The sequence below is a fragment of the Desmodus rotundus genome, chromosome 5 (assembly GCF_022682495.2).
Source record: "Desmodus rotundus isolate HL8 chromosome 5, HLdesRot8A.1, whole genome shotgun sequence".
NCBI classification, from domain to species: Eukaryota; Metazoa; Chordata; class Mammalia; order Chiroptera; family Phyllostomidae; genus Desmodus; species Desmodus rotundus.
In genome coordinates, this window is record NC_071391.1 from 22,186,332 (window position 1) to 22,211,004 (window position 24,673).

At 36.4% G+C, this 24,673-nt stretch overlaps 1 protein-coding gene across 1 annotated transcript in view; it reads right to left on the reverse strand.

Moving 5' to 3' along the window:
- Positions 1-387: 387 nt before the first annotated feature.
- Positions 388-24,673, reverse strand: part of CAPRIN1 (cell cycle associated protein 1) — a 33,736-nt gene continuing 9,450 nt past the window's right edge. Inside the window, exons 3-19 of the mRNA XM_024558698.4 lie at positions 20,434-20,496; positions 20,237-20,323; positions 17,367-17,605; positions 17,193-17,275; positions 14,791-14,928; positions 14,362-14,414; positions 14,198-14,284; positions 12,715-12,870; positions 12,521-12,629; positions 10,075-10,136; positions 9,525-9,635; positions 9,153-9,302; positions 8,121-8,271; positions 4,784-4,978; positions 4,209-4,309; positions 3,740-3,803; positions 388-2,210 (exon numbers count right to left, since the gene is read on the reverse strand). Coding sequence (XP_024414466.2) covers positions 2,146-2,210; positions 3,740-3,803; positions 4,209-4,309; positions 4,784-4,978; positions 8,121-8,271; positions 9,153-9,302; positions 9,525-9,635; positions 10,075-10,136; positions 12,521-12,629; positions 12,715-12,870; positions 14,198-14,284; positions 14,362-14,414; positions 14,791-14,928; positions 17,193-17,275; positions 17,367-17,605; positions 20,237-20,323; positions 20,434-20,496 — 1,914 coding nt within the window. The 3' untranslated portion in view covers positions 388-2,145. The remainder of the gene's footprint in view (positions 2,211-3,739; positions 3,804-4,208; positions 4,310-4,783; positions 4,979-8,120; positions 8,272-9,152; positions 9,303-9,524; positions 9,636-10,074; positions 10,137-12,520; positions 12,630-12,714; positions 12,871-14,197; positions 14,285-14,361; positions 14,415-14,790; positions 14,929-17,192; positions 17,276-17,366; positions 17,606-20,236; positions 20,324-20,433; positions 20,497-24,673) is intronic.

The window sequence follows — 24,673 nt, forward strand, 5'->3', positions numbered from 1 at the left end:
ATCAAACTAACACCTTTGCACATTCACAACATCTGCACTAACGCATAGAATTTTGAAATCTAGAAAGCGCTTCTCCCACTCCCATCTCTGAACTGACTCATAGAAATCACTGTAAAAAGAACTTAGAATTTTGATTGTAAATGTCCTGAAATTATTTTCAACACGGATAGCAAGTTTACCTTTATGTAGAGGACTGTAAGCGTACATCGAGGGACGACCCAATAGACCATGAACACTTGTCTAACCCGTCTACAACACAACTAACATATGGTTGTGGTACATCCCAGGCAGATGTCATTTAAAGCACACAAGGGGAGGTGCTAACAAAACTCATTTGCGAATGTAAACAGATAACCCTCAATATGATGTACCACAACCACACATGAGAAAAGTCAAGAACTTACTTTATTTTAAAATAAACATTGAAGACCCCCTCCTTCCCCACCACCCTATAAAACTTTTGAATGTGGAATGTTCAACAGCCTATCCATTTTAGTGGGTTACAAAACCAGTGAAAATTCCACTTGTCTAATGATGAATGTCTGAGGATAGCTTTGTGTGTGTTTAAGTAGTTGAGCACCTACTGCAAAAATTCCTTAACTAAAGGCTGAAAAGAAAATGTAATTTCTGCACAGAAAACACCATGAACTTAGCAGCCTTTGCTTACTAGGTGGGCCTAGTCCTCCATGAAGGCGAAGTGGGACACAGCCAGCAGCATGAAGCCCACAGGCACACAGAACTAGTGCTCACACGGCTAGCACACGTTCCCAGCTCAGTATGTGAATGACTGAACTGTCCACTCCACCGAATCTGTGACTCTCCTTATGCATCTAAGGGAAGGAATCACCACTCTGACTATAAATAAGACCTCCATGAGAAAAGGATTATTCAGTTAGGGTTAGGCAAAGGCAAGTGCAAGTACTACAGAAGTAGCTGCTGGAGATGACCATAAAATGTAGCACACTATCAATGCGTGGGTGAATCACATAAGCTGCTAGCTGTTGAACACCAGTGTTTCAAGATACGACTTTTATAAACACGTTTTATTTGTTTTGCTTATACCATCAGAACTGAAACTACTGACTGTCATTTCCCTAAAATAGGGAAATCAATCTAAAACACATACTGGTGCTTTTCAAAAGATAGCAATTTAAGAGGGTGGTAGCAGCAGGCATTTGATATCTTTTAAAAACCTTCAGGCTGCAGGAAAACTTGTGACCAAGAGTGTTATGATTACCCATTATAGATTTTTATCAGTACCTGTACCAATTTCGGTGACAATACAGCAAGATCCAAGGATTAGTGATCAGCAATGAGCATCATAAGGAATGATATGTAGTACCAATCCTTACAAAAGCCATTGTCAAAGAAAATGTTATGTGTCCAAAAAGGTATCTAAATACTTCACAGTAAGTACAGAAGTGGCCATCCAGATTACATCCCATATTTGTTGCGTATTTTTCAAAAAGTGCCAATCAAAGCCTAATTTTTCATTTGGGCTTTGTCTTAACATGTATCAGCTGTTAACAAGCAAGTTAGATGTGTTTTTAACCAGTCCTTTGGCCAGAGGATGAATAGTACTGTGTCAAAGTCTATAGCCAACCTTGTATGTGTGATTAAGGGCCCATGCGTAATCTGGTATGCATCTAAATGTTCAGTGCTCCAATTTAACTGGAAAAGCTGTGAAATGCAGTTTTTCTGCCATACCACACTCCTTCCATCTTCCTTTCAAGGGAAATATTTTTGTCAATTACCACTGAATAATGCTAGGGCTGATTTGCAGATTTTTATCCAATGTCAAAAGTCAATCTTGCTTTTTCCAAGCCACTTCGATTAACTATGGAGATATTATCACCCCATAAAGAATATTATGTTTTACTCCTAGGCAAGGGTGAGGAATCTGAGTATCATGTGCAAGGCTCAAGATGACGCTTAGGACAGAACATGCAGAGTAAAAATAGTTTCCTTCCATGTCCAGGTAATATAAAGCTGACAATTGTAGTTCTGTCTTTATGGGATGAAAACAGTCCCTTTACAATAGGTTTCCTGAAAGGGAGAACAAATAGGTAATAACTCTTCTGGTAACATATTATGGTACACTGGCCAGTGTGTTTTTGGCGATTAAACATAATCCTGTGAATCAGATTAATTCACTTGCTGAGTGTTCATTTGCGGCATCCCTCTGTTGGGTCTTGGGGGCCCTCCACGACCTAGAAGACAAAAATGGCATTTGGTTTTTCTTTCAAATACTATTTGTTTTGCCTTCAAGCAGATTTTCATCTGAAGTCAAGAAGCATGTGGGCAGCTTGTCACCACATTATTAGGTTAAAGAGGTCAATTCTTCAGTGTTCAAGTTTCACCTGTCCTGGAAGTTGTCATATGCAAATTTGCTCATGTTCTCTAGCTAAAGGAAGAGTAGAGCTAATGGAGTATTCCACCAGTACTCATTCATTCATTCATTCAACAAGTATTTATTGAGTGCCTACTATGTGCCAGGCACTGTCATCAGGCGTTGGAAATAGATACAGCAGTAAAGACAGACAAGGTACCTGCTCTCATGGAGCTTACATTCTAGTGTACACTCTAGCTTACATTTCAGTAGTAACATCATACTATCAAAATTAATAAAAGCACCAGAATGAAAAACAGACCTTATTACCTAAACTGTTAAAAAGAAAACTACATAACATTGAAAATTATATAATGACTTGTAACAGATAAAATAACTTTTTACATGCTGTTAAAACAGATTTTTAGCTACCAGTCAACTCAACTTTCATAGAATATGCTACAAGATGAAAAAGAACATAACTCACATTCACATGCAAATATCCTTAGATACTTCAAGTCAATAATTTCCCAGTGATCCATTAATGTTTTAAAAGTGCACCTTTTTGTTGGCCAGTTTCTACTAGCATTAAAATTGAAGTACTTTGTAATTCCTCCTCAATATACATTTTATACATGTGATGGCCAATATCTAGAGGAAACCTATTCAATTTACTTCCCTCAAGTAAGAACCATTCAGAACTTCAGATCATGTGAAATGCTACCTCTAATTGTTACACAGGTTGACTTCCTGCCCACATGATATGAAGTAGTTTTCCTACAACAGACAAAACCAAAAACCCTTAAAACCTGTCATTTTTTTAGTATAATTCAATTACAGTTAGGAATTTGGCGGTCTTGTTTAAAAGTAAGAAATAATTGGATATTTATATAATAGTACTCCAAAAGGCATTGAAATTTCAATTAGTTCTATGACTTCTAAATGGTTCTCTAAATGTAACTATGGCTTATCTGGCCATCAAAGGGTCCCTGGCCCTACAATATAATATGCATGTTTCAAAAATAAAAGAGGAATAATAAATTTATATAAATGTTCAATCTCATTCCAAAAATGTCTTACAAAAATGTTTCAGTAAGTACTTCCTAAAAACATTTAGCAGGTTTTAGGACCTGAAAAATAATTTGCAGTTGGAAAAACATTTTTCTCTGAGGAGGAGAAATGTTCTAGTTTTCAAGACAGTGTAGAATAACAGGGAAAGTCATTCAAAAAATTAAATTTGGGTTCAAGATAAATTTTAGAAACAGAGCATTTCATTTAACCCCTAGAAACAAGTCTGGAAATGATGAATGTATTCCTAACATGTAACCTACATGCAGATTATGAACAGCTCTTCCAAGGCCAGAATAGAAGCTCCACGTGGGAGCTAGGATCACCACCACAAAATATTACCTCGTGGGGCTCCCCGTGGTCCACTCTGCCCAGAGCCTCGCTTGAAATTCTGCTGATATCCATCCTAGAAGACAAGCTAGTTAGTAATGAAGAGAAGGTAATTTTTTAATCCCTAGCCATCTATATTCTTAGTCTAATATTTGCAGAATATAGAATTCTTCCTTATTCTTTCAGACATTTCAATGTATCAGAACTAAATATTATTCTGTAATTATTGTACTCCTATTACTCAAGAACATTGAATGATGTATTTCTCTGCTCTTAAAAAGCATTGTTTTAACACTCTTAAATCAGCACCTATACTGAGTGCCAAGAAAAGCAAGTCGTCATTCTTCATAATGAAGTATCTTGTACAAAAGTACAAATAAAATCAGCCCCAAATTACTTAATCAAGCCCATCAAGAAACTACATCGATTCCTTTCACTGGTACATTTCCATCAGGTTTACAGTTGAAATAACATTACATACCCGCTGATAGCCAGAATAGTCCCGGGGAGCACTGAACTGAGACTGTGTGTAACCACTGTTTGGAGTGTTAGAGAATGAAGGGCGATAACCATCATATCCTCCTAAAATTTAGGACAAGAAAATAATTTTCTTATCTTCACGAGGAATTTTTACTTTCTTACTACTGACTCAAGAAAAGAAATGAAAAATTATAAGCCATGCTAGTTATTCATAATAATCTCTAATTCCCTTATCCCAACTCAATGTTTATCTATTTGTATGAGAGCTGCCTTAGAAAATGAAATTGCCACCCATCCATGCACATACACACACACAGACATAAAACAACCAAACAAATCTCCGTAACGTCTGATAATGTACAAGAAGTAATTACCGCTTGGAGGACAGGGAGAGACATGGATTCCACACATATGAAAAACTCACTGTCAATTTAAACTACTCTATCAAACTATACTAAAAATGCTTAAATTGTACATAAAAGGCTAATACAGAGATACATATTTTTCCCCAAAACCATGACATATTTCTTATATTTTACAAAGCAGAAAAGGACATGAACTTGGCGTTGTCTTTACCTCTGAATCCATTGGCAGGGCCCCTGTATCCATTCATCAAGCCTCTAGCACCACGAGCGCCTCCACGAGACACACCACGACTGTTGTAATAGGGCTGACTGCTCCGAGGAAATCCAGTGTTCTGCTGCGGAGGCTGCTGGTGGTTCCCAGTCACTTGATGCGGCTGGTCCTGGGAACCATGGTAAGTGCCAACCACTACAACAGAAAGAAAAAATAGTAATACACACACACACTACACACAGCTCATTACAATTTGTTTTCCCCACATGCTTACTGGTTTAAGAGTGTCTTATACAATCTCTTCAAAGTTGAATTCTGTGTTTAAATAAATCTTCATATTAACAATAGGGAAAAGTACACATTAATAAGTCCCTGCCTTTCTCCTACCCGTGTATTAAGTGGAACAACATTCTCCACCAACCCCAAGCCTTTGACAGCACACAACGGTGTGACAGCACAGGTCTACCCTTCCATAGCCGACCCAAATATCCCATGCGTAGGCAGAGGGGACAAGTGGTGTGACTCTTCAAAATCTTTACCAGACCTATTTTGTATCTTCAAGAAACCCAAAATACATTTATTAGTTCTCACAATGCTTTTTTGCAATAAGAAAGCTAGAAAATGCCTCGAAAGAGAAGGGGTCATGACTCCTTTTTTTCAGTTATGTAATGAACCGGATACACTATTCCCAATGTGAACTTCCTACACAGATGACCCGTTACTACAGTCCCAAAATTAAAAATTATAAGCAAATATCAGGAGTACAATTAACATTTTCTATCTAAAAATATTCATTTGTATGCATTTTGACTACAGAAAGTAGTCAAAAGAAACTGAATTTTTGGCCCTGGCTGGTGTGGCTCAGTGGATTGAGCGCCAGCCTGCAAACCAAAGTGTTGCCAGTTTGATTCTCAGTCAGGGCACATGCCTGGGTTGTGTGCCAGGTCCCCAGTGGGGGCGTGCGAGAGGCAACCACACATTGATGTTTCTCTCCCTCTCTTTCCCCCTCCCTTCCCCTCTAAAAAAACTTTAAAAATCTTAAAAAAAAAAACAAAACACCTGATGTTTGACTCACTTTTTATCTATAAGAATTTTATTAATCTTGGTCAAATCTCACTTCAAGAAACACTAAGCAGAACAATTGAAGTGTGATCTTTATTTAAAAAGACCAAAATTACTTTTAAGTGTTTGTAAAGCATAAACTCTAGTCCATAAAAAAAATGCCAAAGATCCTTTTTGCCTTTTTTAATTCAAATTAAAACAAAACTTCTAATACTATGGGACACACTGATTTGTTCAACAAATATCAACATGCCAATCAAGTCCTAGACATCAGGGGTGTATCAGTTACCAACACACAATGCTTGCCCAGATGAATAATGGGAGATAACACATGAATAAAATACACATAAGTGAAAACATCTGTATTTTATCAAGTAGTAAGTGATGAGGAATATACTGTAGTAGGATAAATGAGTGACCAAAGTGAGTGTGGTATTTAGACAAGGGTGACAAAGGAAGGTCTCTGTGAGGTGACATTTGAGCACAAATCTGAAAGAAGTCAAGAAACAAAGCTATGCAAACATTAACGGAAGGAAGTTCCAAACAAAGAGGAAGTGTGGAAGCTTGAGAGGGCAGAACATGTTCAGTGTTTGGGGCTGCTATGGGGACATAAGGAAGAAAATAGGATATACGACAGGATCAAGGCAGGGACCACATTGTAAAGGAACTTGTAAACCAAGGTGAAGACTTTGGATTTCCTTCTAAATAAAATAGGAAGTCACTAGAAGATTTTAACAAGAGTAAGACATCTGATTTACATTTTAAAATAATCACTGTGGCTACTGTGTGAAGAACAGACTGGGCTAAAACAGAGTCAAAAGAGAAAAAAGCAACAGTCCAAGTAAGAGAGGGCTGCCTAGATTAGAGTGGAAGTGTCTAAATAAAAGCAAAGTGTATGGGCTGGTTTTGTTTTGTTTTTGAAAATGTCTATGAATGTTATGAAATTTTTATAAATAACGTGTATTTTTAAATAGTAACAAAAGCTTATCTAGCTCAAGTTCTTATAATCAATTAGTGAAGGCAAGGAGAATATAAGAACAAGACAATGAAATCAACTGGTACAAAGGGCAACATTAACCAAGTCAAATGATACATAGTAACTACTTTTAATTTCATCACATCATCTGTAAAAAAAAGGCAAAACAGCAAGCATGTCAGCATAATATTTTTAAGGCCCCAAATTTACCTGCTCCAAAACCAACTTATAAGTATATGACAAAGAAATTAAAGGAGCCAGAGAGCAAGAAGCCCAGTTATCATTAAGAAGCTGAGCACACGTAGCGTGACAAATTTCTATCAAATTATGGTTGACTGACCTCCCTACTGATTAGTAATGGTGATTACTACAGGAATATGTAAGAGTCTAGTGCTGAAAAATCTATAACATTGATCCAGGTCTATCAAGAAAATTTCATAGTTATTTAAATCAGTCTGGCCTTGACCTGTGTGGCTCAGTTGGTTGGGCATCATCCTGCAAAGCAAAAGGTCGCCAGTTCAATTGCTGGTTAGGGCACATGCCTGGGTGCGGGCCTGGTCCCTGGTTGGGGCACGTGCGAAAGGCAACCAATCGGTGCTTCTCTCACACACCGATGTATTTCTCCCTCTCTCCCTCTCTCTCCCTTCCCTTCTCTCTTAAAAAAAAAATAGTAAGTAAAATCTTTTTTAAAAAATCAGTCTGATAAAATCAAAGTACTAACTCCTATGATTTTAGGAGGGTTTGCTAGTTTGTTGTGGGACTCCAATTAAACTAGGAATAAAATAACAAAGACCTAAAGAAGATATTTCATGTGTTACAAATTTAAAAAATCTAAAATATCTATCTACTTCATTACTATGACAGGTATGTAACTGGCCAAATTACAACCATACTTTCCAACAAGGACTTCTGTTTCAACCTAGTCCACCAAATGCAGCCACAGCAACTCCTTACTGCTTCCTAACTTTGTAAAACTGAGTGCAGATTATCATGCCAGCAGGCTTCAATAAAGCAGCAATTAAAAGCAAAATTGATCATAATTTGAGTAACAAGTTTAATTCCACTAAAATGAAAAAGGGTATTATAAGAGCTCACTAACCAAAGGAAAATGTGTATAAGGCCTTTAAAAATTGCACATAATTTACACAGCAAATATGGACCAGCAATGCAAAAGTTGTAAAGTCTAAAACTAAAACAAAAACTCTCAGATACGGCCACTCTAAAGTCTAAACTGTCCTAACACTGTCAATAACTGCACTGAAAAGCAAGTAGCCAAGGAATTGATACTGATTATCCTACCTGTTTGAAGCTGTTCTTGCTGAAGCTCTGTTTGTTCTACTTGGTGAGGCTGACTGGAAAAGCTCTGGTTATAACTGGCCTGGTACTGATTCTGCTGTTTTAAAGTTTCTGGTTCATTAACAGGAGGAACTGGGGCATTCATATTGAACACCTGTAAGTAAATAAATGATTAGTTCATCCTGTTATGCTAACAATTTCCCTACTTTTTACATAGCAGACTTCGATGCTGGTTTTACCTCAAATGTAAAAAAACAAAGTCTTAATAGAAGTCTCAAACATCACACACACACAATTCCTCAATTAATGTACTTCAATGTGGGGAAAAAACACATTAAAAGCAAACTGTAAGTGGGGATTAAAAAAATCTAAAGACACGTAATCAGCAACCTTGAAAATGCTATTATAAATGAAAAATCCTTATAGAAGATAAAAACCCCTGATATAGTACCACTTACAGAAATTAATTCTATCAATTTGAATTTTGAGTTCAATATTTACTTCAATTATTATATTTTCATTGATTTTTTACTCAAAAGTTATCAAGTTAAAAGTTTAACTCTATAAACTTTCCTGAGTGATTTAACTGTATCCTATTAATTATAGTATTTCCATTATCATTATTTTCTAGAAACTCTTAAAACTGAGAGATGCTTACAGAGGAAGCAGGGTGAAGTATCATGTCTGAAATTTACTTTGTGATATACTTCAGTGAAGTAAAAGACTAAATAAGCAAGTACAGCAAAATGTAAACAACTGTTAAAGATAAGTAACAACTTTTATATGTGGATATTGGTCTACTTTTCTGCATGCGCAGAAAGGTGCAACTATAAAACAAAATGTGAGCGCATAACACCTAAGGCTCAAATCTACCTCTGGAAGCCGGAAAATCGGAGTTAGATTCAATTAAATATACCCTCCAGATAGGGTAGATGCAGACTGAAGCACAAAGTTAAGTGAAGACTTTCCATTGAAATGCTAGCACGATGATAGTATACTCCAGACACTTAATGTGAGTTGAATTAATTTGCCTACCGTTTGCATGGATTGGAATGGAGCCGCATTCACATTGATTCCACTGCTATGTAAAGGTTTGCTTGTCCCAGCCTGGAACACTTGGGGCTGAGAAGCAGCAGGAAGGGATGATGATGCTGTAGTCTGGTCTGTATTTAAAGAGATTGTTGCCTAAACACAAAGTGAATAGACGCACTTTAGTGATAAACTAAACTTAGCCAAAGCTACTACCCATATGTGTATTAGCAAACTCAGCTACTTCATGAAATATACTGTAGTGCATGCATTAGGTCCAAAAAGAAGAGTAACTAAATTAACAGTAATTTACCTCTGCCCAATTCATGAATAAGCAAGCGCCTCATCAAGTTGATATGCCCTGGTAACAGAACTTGCCTGAATCTGGTCAATTGGTTCCTTTTGTGGTCGTTGCTCTGTAGCATGAGACGGCTGGTACAAGGGTTGAGATGCTGTATACCCCTCACTTGTGGACGAAACCAAAGGAACCTACACAGAAGTAAAGAAATCAAAGCTTCTTTTTGTTATAAATAAACTCTAATACATCCAGGACTTTAAAAAAATGTACCTGTTAAAGAGACTATAAAACCTAACAACTACAAAACATACATATTATTGAAGCTCAAAGTTAAATAAACCCTAGTCCAGTTATGAAGTTCCCCACAAATGCTCCTAAAATGGCAATATCTGCATTAAATTTTAGAATTATGTCTCTAAAAGCTTCTTCTTTTGTTATTATAAGCTATGATAAAACATAAGAATTAAAAAAAATTTAACTGTCCCAAGAAAAATATAAACATGGAAATAAAGCTACACACGCTAAATCTGGACACGGACCAAACCTGTACCTGACTTTCATAAGCTAACTCAGAAAGGAACCCAAGAACTGACTAAAAACAATCTGCAAAAATATTTTTATCACTCTTACCTGTGTAGCTTCTGGTTGTACGGGAACTTGATTAGGTTGAGCAAGTCTAGATTCAGAATGAACTGCAAAATTGACCAGAAAAATAGTGTTTTACAAAATCAAATTTCTATAGCCAAACCCTAAATGAACTTTAGCAATCATGAAAATACACTGGGTAAGATAGGTAGAATTTTAGCTTTCAAGTGAGCCTTGTGTTTACTGATAGTCATTATTAATCAACTCTCACAATGGCTTTCATTTTGTGTTTTGCAAAGATAAAGTGAGATGTTCGTGACAAAGTGCTAACAAAGAGGTAGAGAGCAGAACATAGAAGAGTGATGCCAGGTTATCCAGGAAAAAGCCTTTTAAAGCAGCAACTAAAGTAGCATTACTCTTACTCAAGACCTTACCTAATATTCGGTAATATTTTCACATTATCAAGTTTCAGTTATTTCAAATGTCTCCACAAAAAACAAATAAAAATGCAAATACACTTTTAAAAAGCCTATATTCGATTCTGTGTGCATATTATTGCCAATTCTCACCATCCTTCCACTCCTGTCCCAACCATGGTTAGTAGATAATCAAAAATACAGGACTCTGGCTAGTCATTGAAAACTGCCGTTTTCACTGGAGAGTCTAATGGACTCGGCCTGAGTAACGTCAGTGCTGCTGCATGTGTTGGCTTGAGCACAACTCACCAGCGAAGAAAACTATGTATTTTGTTCCTCTGGTCAGACTCAGAAAATGAACACCAATTAAACTGATTCCGTTCTAGAAGGCCTAATCCTGTTCTGTTTTCTAACCCTTGGTAGACATGTGACAAAGATGAGTTCACTTTACTTTGGAAACATTGTAACCACCTTACCATAAGTAGGTTTTTACTCAGCAACTCCTTTTATGATATTTAAAATTATACATTAAATGTTACTTTACATAGTTCCACTTTTGGGCGCTTAATGTTGACATATTTGGTTGGCCTTAAAGTTCATTTAGTGTTTTCCATGTGATGGCTCTAGCAATCCTTAGTTGTTTTTAACTTCATTCAAAACAATTTTATTAGACTGTACTGTGACAGCTGTCATTCAGCACACACTAAAAAAAAAAAATTCAAAATTGGTGAATTTTTGTGCAGCCATTTTAATATTGAAAATGGAAAATATGCAACATTTTCAGCATATTATGCTTTATTATTTAAAGAAAGGTAAAAACGCAACTGAAATGCAAAAAAAAGATTGGTGCAGTGTACGGAGAAGGTGCAGTGACTGACCGAACATGTCAAGAGTGGTTTGCAAAGTGTCTTGGTATACTGACATTTTTGCTAAATTATTCCTTGCTGTGGGACCGTCTTATGCATTGGAAGATATTTAGCAGCACCCCTGACCTCTACCCACTGAAAGACAATAGCAGCAGACAGCCAATATATTCAACATATCTGAATCAAGTTATTGGTGAAAATGAAAAATGTATCTTTTATTTTACAGAAAAAACCATATAGACTTTTTGGCCAACTTAGTATTTGAAGGGAAAAACAAGACTCAGTTACTAATGATCCACTTAACCCAATACAAGGCACCAACTCTTAGTGCTGCTCTTTTGAATAATGGTGTAAGACTAGTAAAAGTCTGGAACTTAAATTGTCTTCTTATCTATCTCTTCCCTTTCCTCTTAAGCATTCCCTTACCCACTTCCCTGTTAAATATCATTTTTATTTAGCTAATAAAATGTTCAGAAACTCTCCTAAAAAGCTGCAAGCATCCTTCAGAGAAAAATACCTCTACTATTTTTATTTCTAGATTAATTTTGGCATTTAAAAAGCCAAGTAAAATTTCATTTATATAAATTACAGACACAGGAAAAACCAGCCTATAGTCTTACAAGTCAGGAAGCCATTACCATGGGGCTGGGGGAGATGGTAATTAGTGACCAGAGGGAACAAAAATAGGTTTCTGGGTCGATAATGTTCCATTTCTGGGTGCTGATGTGTTCGGTTTGTGAAAACTTGTTGAAGTGGCCCCAGCTGGTGTGGCTCAGTGGATTGGGCACTGGCCTGCGAACCAAAGGATCACTGGTTCAACTCCCAGTCGGGGCACATGCCTGGGTTACAGACCAGGTTCCCCAGTGGGGGGCGTGCGAGAGGCAACCAAACGTTGATGTTTCTCTCCCTCTCTTTCTCCCTCCCTTCCACTCTGTCTAAAAATAAAATATATTTTTTTAAAACTTGAAATATACACTTGCATGTACTTTTCTAAGTCTATATACCAAAAGAAGGTACAAAAAATTATGGAACTACAGTTATCATTCATATTATAGGAAAAAAAGCAATGTTTCTTATCAAATTAAAAAGGTAGAAGAACTAAAAGATAAACAAGCATGAAAAGAAAAAAATTCACTTTTACAAACTTTAAAAAACCTGAAAGCATTGGCCCTACATGTATTTCTCACATAAAGATATACCATTACTAACCTGGAGGGCAAACCAGCTGGGGCATGTCTATGTTTTGTGCTGGATTCATAGGCTGTGCAGATACAATGGCAGGATCAAGTGTCTGGTTTTCAAAATCCAGCATTGAATCCTACAAGTGAGAATACAATGGAATTAAGTTAAGTACGGTAAACACTTAAATTTTCTGTTACAACACCTAATTAAACTGCACCTACCTGTATGAAATTATAAGGCCCCTGCATTTGCGCCATGAGGTCCTGTACTCGCTGTCTTCTCACAAGCGGATCTGCCTGAGCCACGGGTGTCAAAGAGTGGGGCTCTGGCACTGAAGGAGATGCAGCCTGAGGTTGCTGCTGGAGTGAATTGACCACCTAAAGAAAGTGGGAGCAGGGGAAGGCAAGAGAGGGGAGGAGAGCAGATTGGTAGAATGAAAGAGCTCCATCCATTACTATCATGACAGGTCCCCAAACTACATATGCTAAGTATACTATAAACAAAATAGTAAGTAGACTTTAATGTAATTACTCAAACTGACCACAGTTACGTCAAGTTTAATATTCTGATCAATGCTATAATTCTAAAGTGTTGTCAATTCCACAGGATCACCATGTAGCATTTCAGAATTACTTTTTATAAATTGCTTTCAAAGAAAGACTACCTTTGTTTACTTCCTAAAAGACTGTATTTTGCTTAAACTGTTAAGCCTTCTACATTAAGTAAATCTCTATCAAATACATATCTATCTCAGTACCCAATGTATAGTCAGCACTCATGAAACGTTAGCTATTATTAGCAGCAAGCTTTGAGTTCCTATCATTCCATCCTCTCTGCCAGAACCCTAGGTCAGTCAACGTCTATCACTTTATCTAAACTGCTACAAAAGCCAAAGCTCATTCTCCCTCCCTCTTTTTCCTAGCTCTAATAATTTCTCCAGATTATCATTTCAATAATTCTCTGCTCTGCTGGAAAAACTAATTTTTGTCACATCTAATTTATATTCTTCTGTTTTGGCTTTTAAGCCTGGGCAAGTCATACCTGTTGAGCTTGGGCAAGTCATAACCATATTTCCTGTACAAGGAAAATGGAGATAATAGAGCCTGGTAACCCAACAGACTGAGGATGAAGGAGGGGACTAAGATGACACTCCAATATATCCCCTGTAAGTGGTTTTCTTCTGAAGGCTACGCAGGTGGGAGCCCAGATTTTTAGAGACTAACCTGGTAACAAATCATACACTTTAAGACACAGGTGGCAAACACAAGACCCACGGGCTGAATCCGGCCCTCCACCTTGTTTTATCTGGTCTGGCACCTTTATTTCTACCTGGTGGCAGCGCCAAACTCTAGCTTAACTATTAAGGAGTAGTTACATTTATACAGTCCTAAAAGTACATTCGGCCCTTTGGAGGTAACTGCAAGGCTGATGTGGCCCCCAGTGAAAGTGAGTTTGACACCCCTGCTTTAATACATTAACCCTAATTTATACATGGTTATAACTTTTTGGAATTAGATCAGCACCAGTTATTCTATTAAACCACCATAGGAACGAACAAATCACCTTTTAAACCAAATAGTCTTGTGTAATGAGTTTAATATAATAAATGTACTTACACAAAGACTGTCTTAATTTGTTCTTAGAAGGCATAAAAATTACTAATTAAAGACAAGACATCAACCTTGTAATACAGAGAACTCTCACCTCGACTGTTTCAACTGTCCACTCATCTACCTGCTCCTTTTCACCACTGCTGAACTGTGTTTCGGCCATAAATTGTCTATTTACATACTGCAAAACAAAATAAATGTTTGAGACCTCTGTTTGAAAGGCAGAAAGGGAAAGCCAGCATTAAGTGAAAATCATACCTCTGTTGATTCAACTTCACTTTGTTCAGTGTATTCTTCAGCTGGCTCGGGTTCTAAGAGATTAAAAATACGATACAAAGAATATTAAGAATCTTTCTTAAAGTTAACAATTTATTTGAACTCCAAATAAGTAAAGGGTTTACCATCACATAGTCTGAATTTATTTACAAAATTATAGTCAACAGTAAGTTTCTATATTTTATCATTCTTATCATAACACATTTACAGTTTTTCTTTATCATTTATTCCAGAATAAATTAGTTTCAACAGTATTCTGGGTCAGGTATAATGCAAATTAAGAGCTCCTGTGTTAAAATTTCTCTCTATTCTTCAAAGTAGTATTACGAAACAGCATACAGATTATGCTGGTGGCAAAGTAAAGTAAAACCAAGACCCTAACCTAACGCTCATACCCACCCAAGTACTCACCAGCTTCAGCGACCTGGTCTTCAACAGCAGGTGCTGAGGCTGCCTCTTCTTCCTCACATAGCCCATTCTGGTGGTTGTGAGTACTGTCAAAGTAGTTTGACTGGAAAACACGCTCGACAATCTCCTTTAGAGCTTTATCTAAATATAGAATAGGAACTATGATGTTGGACTATCTGAAGTACAAGTCAACACCCTACAAAATATTTTAAGAAAAAAACCTCATGAACTGTTACTAAACATATACAAATATTAAATTCTACCAAGAACAGAAGTACATCACAGAATAATAAGAGAACAAAAGAATCTACTTGCATTTAAGTTTATCTTCCTGTACTTTAAGTAAATTCGTTTGTAAAAAGCTGACAATGTGGTAGGCACTGGGGCTACAAAAAGGTATGTACAAGATACAGCATCTGCCCTCCCTAAGCTTACAATCCAATAGAGAAGAGTTATCAAGTACTCACAAAAACAGTCAAATTACATCTGTGAAATGTTATACACAGAAATACAATGGATTGGACCTAGTCGAGGAGAGGCTGCAAGAAGCTTTCATGGTATAAATGCTGAAAAACCTGAGACGTGGAAGGTGAGTAGTAGAGAAGTGTTCCAAGGCAGAGGCGACAGCATTTAAAAGCCCTGTACGAAGAAGGGCGCCAAATACAAGAAAATGAGTGTGCACTCTGGCTGACGGACTGGGAGTAAGAAGGAGCGTTAGGAAACCTGAGTCTGGAGAGACTGGTAAGGGTCAGATCATGCAAGGTCTTGAAATTAAGGACAAATGTATATAAAATGTAATTAAAATAAAGCCATTGCAAGATTTTAATGATTGGGGGGGGCAGATGCAGCTAGAGGACCACATTAGACAAGAGAAAGGCAGAAAAGTAGAAGAGAAATAGAAGCAGATTCAACATATATACAAGTCAACTCAAATTGTCAGAATTTGGTTCACTAGGATATAAGGAGGGCAGGACAGCAGGCGAAGGTGTGTGTCTTAAGACCTAAAATCATAATTTCCTGGCCTTGGATGGCAAATGTGTAGTACAACTACTCCCTAATAGGTCACTCTACATAAATATAAAACTTCAGGGGCCATATCATATCAAACTATCATAAAATCAATCCTATTAGTAACATTATTAACTACATATTGAATTCTGAACATTTTGTATGTTTTCCTTCCCCTACACTTCTAAGATTCATGACTCAGAACTATTTGTTTAAAAAAGAACTAAATGCATGAAAACTGATTGCATATAAAAACACTAATGTTGAGTACATTAGTTAAGTTTCCATTAGCTATAGATACAGATGTGCCATTCCTAATATGCAGGAACAAGACTAGGTAGAAAATAACACCAATACAAACTAGATGAAGACGTTTAACCCTTGGCACTACTCAGTAATGCTCATGAAAACTGGATCAGGAGTGACTAACACTTTATGCACATAGACCAATCACTTTCCAAACTTCAAGTGATAAATGTAGTACATAAATTTATGTACAGATTTAGAACATACCTACAGCAGAACTAAAACCAAGAAGCCAGAGAGATTTTTTACCATGAAATACAGACAAGTTAACACACTAAAAAAAATTTTTTCTTAAATGAAAAGATATAAAAGGACTACTTCCTTATATGATTTGCACGTGTGCTTAAAGCAAATACACACCAAATTGTATCGTACTGTTTTGTCAATTGAAACTTATAATCCAATTTAGTTTCAACCAAATAGCTAAAAACAAGCTATAAACACATAGTTTTACCTTGATAAGATCAACAATCTACCTGGCTAAATCAACTTTATAGTCAAGAGAAGAACCTATTCCCTGATTTACTAAGGGACTAAAAACCTAAAATTCCTAATTTACCAAGTTAGTGAAACTCAAAGTCCTTTAAAAAAAAAAAAAATCAACACACAATTGCATTATTTCAGGTTAAGAACTCACACAGAGAAAACTGAACTAGATACCAGCACCCTCTTTAAAATACAGAAAAGCGGTCTAAGAAAAATCAAAACCAGACTAAGGCATGACCAAATGAGGTACAGAAAATGGCTTTCACAACATTTCAGCTACAAGGGAAAGCCAATCATCAACTAATAATCAAAAACTGGCAAGTAAATTGGTGTTAACATGTCCACCTCAGAGTAAGTTATAAACAAAACCATGTTAAGTTACGACTCCCATCTTTAAAGATTTTTGGTTGGCTGGTGCTGGTGTTTTGTCCACACACGGAACGGGCACAAAAAAATGCAAAAACAGATACAAAAACAAAATAAATGAGGAAGTAAACAGGGGACGTTATTTATCCTGTTCTAAAATTTCTTCAAACATTCCTCTTAAGTAGGAAACTAATTTTTAAAGATTTTTATTATAAAAACAAGGTATCAGTCATACTCACAGGTTGTTCCACATACAGATTTTTCTTTGCCTTCCAGCAAGTCCCACAGGTGAATGGAGGCATGTTCGTACTGCTCATTCAACCTTATAATAATAATCAAATAGCTAATTAATTACCTTTCCATTGTCAAGCGAAGGCAACATTCAGAAGTTCCTCCTGTCAAACACCACATACCTCAAGCTCATGTCCCGCTCAGGGTCGGCTAACTTGTAGAACTCATCCAGCAAGGACAGCTCATCTTCGGACAGTATGGGCACGCCGTTCAAGCCTTGTTTCAGGTCAGTGCGCACTTCTTCATCTCCCAGTTTGTCCAAAACATACTGCAGCTCAAGCACAGTTTTTAAACGCTTTTGTTCAGCTTCTTCTCTCATAAGCTGCTCCCGTCGTGCTGTTTTCTTTATTGTTTTCTGAATCTGCATAAGAATATAAACATAAGATATCAAAGTAAGTTTTAAAAACTCTCAGTTCAATCAACTTCAGGTCCATGTAAACAAGACATATTTCACTCAATGAGTTAGATGTGACCCCACTACACAAAAGGATGATTCCCAATTTACAAAAAGTTTACTCCATGATCAATTTTAAGCAGTTGTTAGAAAATCCGAACCCATCTTTTGCTAGAAGGTATTATACTACTGAAATGTTATCTGTAAAACAATACATTTGGGATTTGCTTCAAAATAATCCAGCAAACAGGAAGCAAGGGACTATATGAAATACAATTGCCCTTAAGATGGTAAATGTAGAAGATGAACAGATATGGGTACATGGGAATTCATTATATTCTTTAGTTTTGAAATTTCCCATAATAAAAAGTATAAAAATTAAAATGTTTAATTAAGGCCCTAAGTCAATTAAAAAACAAACCTAACCACAACAATAATTAAAAATATTAACTATACCTTCTCTATGGAAAAATGACCCAAAGTTCTAAGTACTTATTACTGAGTGCACAAAGAAATGCCAAAACCCACCACTGTCGCCTCAACCCAATCAATCAACGGCTAGTATTATAATGGCATTCCAACACATTGAAAATAGTGACTAAAACCGACTCGTTTTTATGAATATGAGCATACTAGCACAGAAAAAGAAGGTGGCAGTAGAAGACAGATAAAAGCTAAGTATGAATGTATTTTTTCCACTGCTTTTTTTCTATCCACTACACTCTTTCTCTTTCCCTGGAAGGCCGAAGGGCCGAACTCAAATTCTTCTCTCTTGTCTTAAGAATAGTGTCAGTGTGGGGGTCAAAGAAAAGTCAGTCTTTTCAAGAACCATGACAGTGTTTTCCTTCCCACATCCTCCCCTTTCTCAAGCCTCACTAGGATAACTTTAAACACAGAAAATGAAAATAAGGACATATAAAACATAATAAAAAGAAAAATAGGGAAGACATAGAAGGAATAATAAGGTTGCAATAGAGCAAATCTATAATGGCAGCAGACAGGGTAGTAAATTAAATGGTATCTTAGCAATAGATAGCAAGCAAAAACATGAACAGAAAGATGAGATCTCTCAAGCTAGGGTGGACAAGAAAGCTTTGAAGGAGAAAAGTTAACATGTACTTCAAAGATGGATGAGCTTTCAATCTTATTGGGGGAGTGCAATTTTAGGGTAGAGAGGTCTAAATTTATAGGCTGTCAGAGAAAAGCAGCACTATAGGAAGAGAGGCAGGAATGTGAAATTAAATCAAGAAAGCAAAAGAAAAAAAGATAATAGAGAAAGCCACTTTAGATGAAACGAGAAGTCCAAGTAGGGAAGAATATGAAAACTAGAACAGGTAGGCTGGAGCTAGGTTTAAAGAAGCTCTTGGATGCTGAACAAAAAAGGTGTGTTCAGTAATTGTGGCAAGTACAATAAAGGATCACAGTTAAACCAAAGGACTGCCAATGAAGTTAAAGATCTAGTGAAAAGTTTTTAAAAACACCAGTGTTAAAATAGAAGCAAAGGAGGACATAAGCATTGTCATTCACACAGCTTCAGAAATGAATTCTTTATTAAACTGCATAGCTTCAGAAAAAGAAACTGGGCACGGTTCCTCAAGCCTGAGGTTTGACCTAAGCTAAGGGGAACAAATTCCTACTTCAGTATAAATTTCCTTTCACTTTTAAAGATAGCATCAGTATTTTCCACCTCTAGTCAAATTTAGTAAGTAGCAATATTAAGTGCATAAAACATATTATTTATCAAATACCACTCTAAGCACAACCCTCTGATGAGGTAGGTACTATTATTATTGCCATTTTACAAATTCGAAAACAGAAGCAGAATGAGAACCTCTCCCCTTTCTCCTCCCCCACGTCTCATCTTTCTCCTTCTATCCCAGTCAGTAAAAATGGCAGAATCAGGATTCAAAACCAGGAAGTCTGGTTCCAGAGTCAGAACTTCTAATCTCTGTACTGCACTCTCATCACATAATAAATTGTTTATTCATTTCACCAAATCACAACTTTTTATTTTAATGTTAGCCTTCCTCCAAATAAGCTAACACTAATAATTCAGAAAGATACTATTTTATGGTCTCAGCTGAACAAATTATTTGGCTTTGAACTTAATTTTTGTCCTGTTCCCAAAGGCTTTTGTCGTACCAAAACATGTTTGGGAAAAACACTACTTTGCTGGGTCAAGAGCAATGTATCAATCTGCCACATCCCTTAAGAGCCCTAATGGAAAGAATAGTTACCAACTATATAAATAGGCCTATTTTCTGATAGTTAATGGAACTGTAAGATAGTCATCAAGCATACAGGAATATATAAAAAGTAAATGACTACCATGTTTTATCTGTTTTTTTAAACCAGTAAGAACCTTGGGGTAGCTACTATACCTGTTTGTCATATCTGAAAGCCAGTCCTTTTAAAATGCATCTTTCACGTGTTCAACTTTACAGAATTCAAAAGCATCTTAGATACAATTGGATCCAAACTTCTCACCTTGAAGAGTTTATCGACAGTAATACAAGGACTAAAACCAGAAAAACAACAAAATTTTCTGCCTTCCTTATTTAAAATACTTCATAAACATATACACCACTTTTAACTTACATCTTGACTTAATGCCATGAAACTCCTCTGTAATTCTTTTGCAAACTCCAAGTTATTTGTGACTTCCTGGTACTTAGACACGGCATCCTAAAATAACAGAACACAGAACACAACTTTACTGGAAACACAAACACAACATTAATTTTCTTGTTAAAAATAGTGAGCATAGAATCTTAAATAAAATGTAGCATCTTTACCAGCTGATCTTGATTAAGCCTTTCACCTTTATTCATTCGCTCCTGGTAATCATCAAGCTTGCCCTATATTAAGAAAAAAAATTAAATTCCATACTAGAACCATGTACCAGCTTAAAATAACAAAACCCACATAATCTTAAATTTGTCTCACATCTTGCCCTAAATATACTCCAGTTTCAATTAGTACATAAAATAACTTAGTTTAATAGTGAGCTAAAAAATGATTTTAAGTACTCTAGCCACTGCTAAATGGTTACCAAATAGTATATTATGAGCCAATGATACAACATTGCTCATTCTTTAGGTTTCTTTAAAAAAAAAGTATGCATCAGTGGACCCGGGCACATGGCCCCTCCGCCCCCCATGGGTGAGAGCCACAATGTGGTTAGGGTCCTGCTTATAGCCGAGTGAGCCTATCAGACATTTTATAATATGTTAAAAATTTATGTCACTCCCTCCCCCTACCAAAGAATTCACATGACTAAGTGACACAAATATTGTGTATTTCCTGAAAAACCCCGTGTGCACATTGTCTTTGATGTGCCTTATCCACTTCTCTTGACCCACATGAGATACTTCAGGCCATCACATCACCTCTGGGGAGTGCACTAGTCAACAGTTATCCTTTGGTATTTTCTCAAAAATGAAATTAAATGCACAAGTAGGGGCATAAAATTAACCTCTGGTCATGGTTTTTTTTGCTAAGATGAAAACTCTGGAGGTGTCCCAGGCTACTACTGTTAAGTAAGACCCCAGAGAGAAGATATTCAGATAATGCAACACGGCCAAGAATTCAGTTATTGTTTTATGGGTCAAAGGAGAGGGACTAAGGAGAAATCTAAATTCAGGAAGGAAATTTTATAAATAACCACAATAAAGTATAAACATATGTAGTTCCTTACCCTTAGCAATAAAATTAACCAAGAAGCAAAATACAAAGAAAGGTTCTGATAAAATGCAACCAGAGGCACAGACACAAGTTTAAAAACAATGTCGATAAGTTGTTTTATATCAATGACATAAAACATTTGTTTTATAACTCCCCCCTTAATTTAGATTTCTACTTATTCCCTCAACTCTGACCTCTGAACTGTCTTCGTTCATCTACTTTTTTAAAAGGGTAGGCTACTTTTCTTTGGAGAAATAAAAAACTAAACAAGTTTAGATTTGCTTTTAATTGAAACTTAGGCTATAACAGTTCTACAGTCAGAATTCTTCTATTTCAAAATATATGGGTAATAGAAAACATAATAGTAGGAACCTGAAATTCAGTGTTAATACATAGTTAAAATTCTGAGCTAAATACTAGGCAAAAGCAAAATTGCTATGAACTTATACCTGGCATTCATTATCTTCCCTGTTATGGTATTGTACCTTTTTCATGAAAACTGCTGCCAAATCTAGAAATACACAGGAAGTGTACTCTGTATCTCTCACAGTGCAGTTTTATATGCCTAGCCCATTCAACTTTACCATTTAATGCCTGTGAACTTAAAACATACATGCCAATCAAAATGGATGTCAAATCAAATTCATAAAAAAATGCTTATATACATATGAAAATAAACATGAAAAGGTTTTTTCAATGTTAAGAATTATACCTGAACGGTAGAATTATAAGTGGAACTTCCTTTTCCTTTACTATGTTCACTTAGACATTCTGCAGTGAACATATATATAGTTTGTATAATAAAAACTTTAATTTCATGCTACATACAAGATGTTAGCACTGACACATTGCAGAATAGTGTCAGGACCTTCACCTTTAAGATCCTTAAATATGAATCTATACCAACCTATAGTGGACAAGCTATTCTGTGATAGAAAAGTTCCAATTACCTACACAGTAGCAAATTTAGTATTTGTCCAACCGATAGGTCTATGGCAGATTACATTGCCCAAAGCTACCGCATCTGCAGTCCCACGATGTGACTTTGGCACTTCCCCATAAGAACTAATCCAATTCCCCTGTCATTGTATTGAATGGGCTTTGACCAACAGAGTACAGTAAAAGTGATCCTGTATGACTTCCAAGACTGAGTCATAAAAGCACTGTATCTCTGCCCTTTTGCTGGTCACTAAGAACACTGGTGTCTGGAGCCCAAGCCATCATATGAGAAGTTCAGTAACCCTGAGGATGCCATGCTATGAGGAAGCCAAGCCATGAAGAGAGGCCTTGTATAAGAATCTGGTCAGCAATGCTAGTGTTAAGAGTCATCCCAGCCCAGGCATCAAACATGAGAGCAAACAAGCCTGAGTCTACCCAGGTGAGGCCCCAGGTATCATGAAGCAGAGACACAAACCCAGTGTGTGCCCTGTCTGAATGCCTGACAGGCAGAATCCATATGCATGATAAAATGATGTAAGTTTTGAAGCAATCTGTCACACAGCAGTAACAGAAACAAGGTTAAAAAGGAAATGAAAAGGGAAAGCCATTACTTTGTGAAACTCAGCTTCAATATAAATCTTCATGGAATACCATCAACAGAAAGTATGTAAATTGACCTTCTGGGCAGCCAAAATAAAGATCTATAATTTTATTAAAGCTCATAACATCAATTTATTGTGGTTTTTATATTACTGTAACATGTTTCTAATTTTTCATAATTAATTTAAGAGCCATGATTTTTTCAATGTAGAAGAACTGCTAAAAACCCCCAAAGAAATGAGTTTACTATGAGGGAAAAAATGTGTTAAAAAGTCATGATATGACTGAAAAACCCCAAGGATCTTTAACAAGGGGTCTTCAAAAATACAGCAGTTCCTTATTCCTGGCAAGTTGAATTGATGCATCTAAAGGCATCCAAACAAAAAATGTAGTTAGATGAATGGAAATTAGGTCCTGTGAAATATTTTCCTAATCATAATGAAACAAGTTTTATCATAGCTTTGTATTTGTTACTCTCTAGCTGTTAACACTATCCAACAGTTATAACATCCTATCCCCTGTCCTTGCGTCAGGAAAGCAAGATCCTGGGTCTGGTCAAAGTTCCTAGTAAGTAACTCTCATTTGAGAAAACAGCAACACTTACTAATAAATTGACTACAGAATGACATTAAAAAAAAAAACTCTTCTACATTAAAGGGCAGTAGTCTCATTTGTTGTTGTTTGTAATCAGTAATAATACATGATCTCCTGGCTGCTTAGGGGTACTGGACTTTATCACCTCAGAATTGGAACTGAAAGCACCTCTGCTCACTGTTACATCTAATTAGATCCCTACACAGTGGAGACCCTATGGTGGTCAAGGTCAGTGATTCTCAAAGTGTGATCCCCAACCAGCAATGTAAGCCATCACTTAGGAACTTTAACTGGTGTGGGACCCAGTAATCTGTTTTATCAAGCCCCTGGGTGATTCTGATTATGTGCTTAAGTTTGAGAAACATCCACCAAAGTCAAATACACTGAACTCCTGTAATAGTGAGTCCACTAGAATGTAGAAATAAATTATTCTAAACCAGACATATGATATGAATTGTGATCTACAAACCGTTATATATCAGCCTCCACTTGGAAATAGGTTGCTTAAAAGCTCAACTTTAAACACAGAAGACTTGTTGAACGGTGGTTTTCTAAACCAGCTCATAAATCTATTTAACCTATTAATTACTTGCATAAGATCCACTTATGATCTGAACACTAAAGAGTTACCACCACCTTCCAATCGTAAGTAACACTTTTACTACATCTGGCATTGTGAGCTAAAGTTCCTTAAGTTTAGAGTACACTATGATTAAACTCAGTGGGGAATGCCAAATTTTGCACTAGAAACAAAGAGCCTCTAGGACAATCAATTGGTCTAACTTTCTACATTTCAAAATAAGGGCAGCATGCAATCCCAGCTCACTCTTAAGTAGCTTTAAGAGATAAGGAAAAGGATGTGGTATCTGCACTGGTCCCAATACTACTGGTTGCCAAATCTCTGAAAGAGCACTCAGAGACAAATGACACCATCGTTAACAGGCTCATTCCTATTATCACATCCTACTCAAATGGCTTAAGTAAAGTCCAAGTAGAAAAATTGTCCATTTGGGGTTAAAATTTCCAGTATAAACTAAATCAATATATACTGTAAATAAGGACTTACTTGTCACATTGGCTGAACCAACTCATTAACTCCAACAAAAATAGAGGGGCAAAGATAAAAGTGCTCCAGACAAACAGCTATTTTTCTTCCCTAAGCCAGCACAGTTACCTAACACATACTGTTAATACTGTTAGATAAATTGGTCATCCACC